Source organism: Azolla caroliniana, unplaced genomic scaffold, assembly GCF_043228905.1.
Source record: "Azolla caroliniana isolate FFs.n. ecotype wild unplaced genomic scaffold, voAzoCaro1.0.p SCAF_16, whole genome shotgun sequence".
In the NCBI taxonomy this organism is placed as follows: Eukaryota; Viridiplantae; Streptophyta; class Polypodiopsida; order Salviniales; family Salviniaceae; genus Azolla; species Azolla caroliniana.
In genome coordinates this window covers 6,342,368-6,346,754 of record NW_028230451.1, presented here as the reverse complement: position 1 = coordinate 6,346,754, position 4,387 = coordinate 6,342,368, and the positions used below count along the sequence as shown (strand labels likewise).

The 4,387-nt window shown below is 49.0% G+C and overlaps 1 protein-coding gene across 1 annotated transcript; it reads right to left on the bottom strand.

Annotated features, from left to right (window-relative positions):
- Nucleotides 1-320: 320 nt before the first annotated feature.
- Nucleotides 321-4,170, bottom strand: LOC147853835 (receptor-like kinase TMK3). Its single transcript, XM_087332003.1, has 2 exons — nucleotides 1,690-4,170; nucleotides 321-1,023 (listed from the first exon to the last, which is right to left on the bottom strand). Exons 1-2 carry the CDS (start codon nucleotides 4,130-4,132, stop codon nucleotides 494-496), a joined length of 2,973 nt encoding a protein of 990 aa, XP_087188129.1. The 5' UTR covers nucleotides 4,133-4,170; the 3' UTR covers nucleotides 321-493.
- Between the last annotated feature and the right edge of the window lie 217 nt (nucleotides 4,171-4,387).

The following is a 4,387-nucleotide window of genomic DNA, read 5'->3' as shown; positions in this document are numbered from 1 at the left end:
GGAGCTCTGGAGGGAAGATCGGAAGGCAAGGCAAGCATTTAATGTGCATATAGATTGGCATTCACCAAAAACAAACATTCTCACTTGGATGTGAGACAAGACATTTGGGGCACAAGTGCTAAGACTAGTAGGCCATGCACATTTTTCAGAAAACAAGTTACCCACATCAAGACGCTTGTAAGCTTTTACTACGACTTGAATCATACCTAGTGTAACATCACTTTTACGGTCTCTATCGTCTTATGATTAAGAGACGCTTTCATGTATTTGCTTTTCGGATACTAAAACTACATGCATATATATGAAGGTTACACACAAGGTTGGAGACTTAAAAGACAAGGGAAACACTACAACAAGCATAAATTTTACAAAAATCCCAGGGGCATGGGTCTCCTTCTAGTAAAACATTGGCTATGGAAGTATGTATACATTACTGGGACAAAAACATTTGAGCACAAAAGCATCATATTCACCACCGGGTTTTTATTTTAATCTATCTACCATCTATGGAGGTAAAAGAATCGGCAAATCCTAGAGGTCTACTAGGCATGCTCCCGGTAGAGGTGTCCAGCACAGAGGTGACCCCGGGTTGGTAAGCTTGCCATTTCTCGAGTGCTTGTAATAGTGTGATGTCGAGATCGATCCCAACCATCACATCGTCACTGTCCATGTCCACGGACATTGGCTTGATCCAACGTTCCACGAGGGGTGATAGAACGTTCACGGCATGGCTCATATCCGGCCTGTGCCATGGTTCCCGGGCTGTACAATGTCCAGCCAATTCTGCAACCTTTCGGATCGTCTCCAATGACTCCCTTGTCGGGAGCTCTAGCGCCGGGTCGATGATACGGCAGAAATCGTCATCAGTCGGTGTGGACACTAAGATGATTCTCCGAAACCACGACACTAGATGCATGCTCTCTTCCGGTCGGCTCTCGTCTAGTGCCTTCCGTCCACTGATAAGCTCCATTAACACCACTCCGAAGCTGAATACGTCTGACCTCGTCGTCACCCTCCCAGTCACTGCGAAATCAAATCCAATCCCCCTACACAATCAGCTTAAACTTGACATTGGTACAATCTTTTTCGAGAACAAAAGATATCTTACTAGGCACCACTATCTACCCCATGGAGGAGGGTCATTCTACATGAGATTTTGTGTTCATACCCCCCCCATAAAGCACACTTCAATGCACCCATAAGTAATGGGCACAATCCCCCTACACAATCAACTTTTTCGAGGACAAAAGTTATCTTACTAGGCACCACTATCTACCCCATGGAGGAGGGTCATAGTCGTTCTACTTGAGATTTTGTGTTCACAATGCACTCTAACATGTTACCAGTACCATGAGCTCTTGGATTATACCCAAACTGGCCAGAAAAGCACTTGTGGGGCACCTAACAAGTCGATGCGAGCATCTATATGATAATCCAACCTGGTGCCAATGTCATCATAAGGTTTTGAGCTCTTAGGACAACTAACATGGTTCGATCTTCCACGCAAAACACTCAAGGAACATCTAAGAGTGAACCTAATTTGTCAGTTATGGATGGACATGGCACCAACATGGTAAATAAAATAATCAGGTCAGAGCCATGTAGCACAATTTTATATCATCTTAGCAAGTAAGAATGGCACACTAAGCATCTTCAGAAAAGAAAAAGAAAAAGATATAGACAATTTACCTGCATATTCCGGAGCCAAGTAGCCGAATGTGCCTGCAAGCCTTGTCTCGCTCGAGTTCTTGTCTTCATTCATCACGAGTTTGACGAGGCCGAAGTCCGACACCTTGGCCCTATAGTCATCGCCCAACAAGATGTTGGATGGCTTGAGATCACGATGAATGAAGCTCGCCTGGTGCGCCAAGCTATGCAAATACTCGGTTCCTCTCGCCACATCTAGAGCTATCCCAAGCCGTTGCTTCAAGCTCAGTGGTGCCAAACCCAGCTTCTTGAACTCGAAGAGATGTTGGCTTAGGTTTCCTAGGGGCATGAATTCATACACGAGCAACCGTTCGTAGCCGCATATACAATATCCCAACAATGAGACCAGATTACGGTGCCGAACTTTGGTTAGAACAGCAATCTCGGATCGGAATTCCTTCAGCCCTTTGTTGCTAATGACTGAAGACTCCATCCGCTTAACGGCAATTTTCGTCCCATCATCGAGCTCCCCTTTGTAAACAACCCCGAATCCACCCCTTCCCAACACATTCTCCTCACTAAAATTCCTGGTCACATTCCGGAGGACTTGGATAGAAATCACGAGATTTCCAGCTTCCACAGTTTGCACTCCATCTTGACCAATAGTGTGAACACAGTCAGTGGTCGTGCTTTCCGCAGATTCCCCGGCTGCCTGGTTTCCGACAGTGAACTTGACAACCTCTGTGGGATCCTCGGGGTTTCCAGGTCCTGATGTAGAGTGCAACATTGTAGATGGGCTTGACACTTTGTTGTGTCTCTTCTTCCTCCTCTCTTTAACAAGAAAGAGGCTAAGTAAGCCAACTACTAGAGCGATGGAAAAAGCTCCCACGACTCCTCCCGTGATCACTCCGGCAGATGAGCTCGACTTTGAAGATTTGTCCGAGGAAGAAGACGAAGAAGTGCCTTGCATTGTTAAGGAGGCCGTGGGTTGTCCGGCCGTATCAGGTGGCACGAAAGGTATGGAACGCGTAGCCGGGATATTTGAAGCAAGTGGTACCAGAGTTTCCGGCCCACCTTCGCTGGTCTTTGGAGATTCAGCTCCCGATGGCAAGCTATCAAGCTCAGGATTGCCAGATAAGTATACCAATTTGCCGGGCTGGAATGTCGGTAATGGAGGGGCAAGGTTGTTGTTTCGAATGAAGATGCGGCGGAGAGAGGGTAGAGACGCGAGCGCAGGTGGTATGACACCAGTGAGGTTGTTGTTGTCAAGGACTAGGTTTTGTAGAGAAGTGAGGTTTGCAAGGGCTGGAGATATGGTCCCCGAGAGGCGGCGTCCCGGAAGGTTGATTGTGACTACAGCCCCGGATTTAGGGTTACAAGAGATGCCTGTCCAGGAGCAAGGGTTGTTGCCCATCCATGAGGTAGCCAAATCGAGCGGGAAATTGATGCCGGCCAAGAAACTAATTAGAGCATCCACTTCTTCCGAGCACTCTTGGCCGATAGTGTCTGAACATAGCCCATTCCCACTGAATGTGAAATTCGCGGAGGTAAGCGAGGGAATGCTTGGAATCGCGCCGATCAGATGGTTGTTTTGGAGGGCAAGAGATTTAAGTGAGAGGGAACGAGTAAATGACAATGGGATCGTGCCAACAAGGTCATTATCATTGAGCCGGCAATCAGTTAGACTGATCAAAGACCCTAGGGTCTCTGGTATGGGACCCGAGAATGCATTCACATGGAGCCATAGTTCTGACAAGGCGAGCATCGATCCAACGGCCTCGACCGTTCCCGAGAGGGGGCTAGGTCCTTGTTGGTTGTTAAGCTGGAGGGACACGAAGGCAGCCGAGGCGAAGGACTCCGGGATGGAGCCATTCAGGTAGTTATACGCAAGGTGTAGGTTTTGCAAATTGGGTAGGTTCCCGAGGGTGTGTGGGAGGTGGCCCGTGAGATGGGTTGCGGTGAGGCTAAGTGTCCGGAGGTTCGTTAGGTGGACAAATGCCGATGGGTCGAGCGCCCATCCGCCCGAGGAGGCATTGAGAGGCGAGTAGTCAAGCGCAACCTCGATGACCGAGCTCCCCATATCAACAAAGAAATCCGCGGGAATCAATGTAAAAGAATTGAAGCTCATGTATACATACCGGAGGCTCAATAGGCCGCGCAACGAAGGCAAAGGGCCTGTGAAGTTGTTCCCTTGTAGAGCTATGACCTGGAGATTGACCATCTTGTTGAGAGAAGGAGGGAGCTGTCCAGAGAGCTTGGCATTCTCCATGTGGATCCCGACCACCGAGGCGCCCTCGCATTGGATGTAGCGCCACGTGGGGGCACCGCAAGGGTCGTCGCCGGCCCACGATGGGACGGGGCCGCCAATGAGGTTGCGGCCGAGGTCTTTCAAGACATGGAGGTCGGCGGGGTCGGTCTCCGCGGAGGCGAGGATTAGGGGCCAGATGAGGAGCCTAATCAGCAGGAGATGGAGGAGGAGCTGCATTTAGGGGGGGGGAGAAGCTCAAAAAGAAAGAAAGAAAGAAAGAAAGAAAGAAAGAAAGGATGACTTTAAGGTCTAGGGTTAAAGAAATTCATGGCTCTCTATCTATCTTAAGGAGGAAAGGGGGGTTATAGCTTGAATGCTTCACAACCAATCAAGCTTGCTTGTGTGGGTGGATTGAATGTGGGGGTGTGAGACAGGGGGAGTCTTTTTCTGGGGATAGGTGGCAGAGCTGAGAGGTTCCCCTCCTAGGACAGT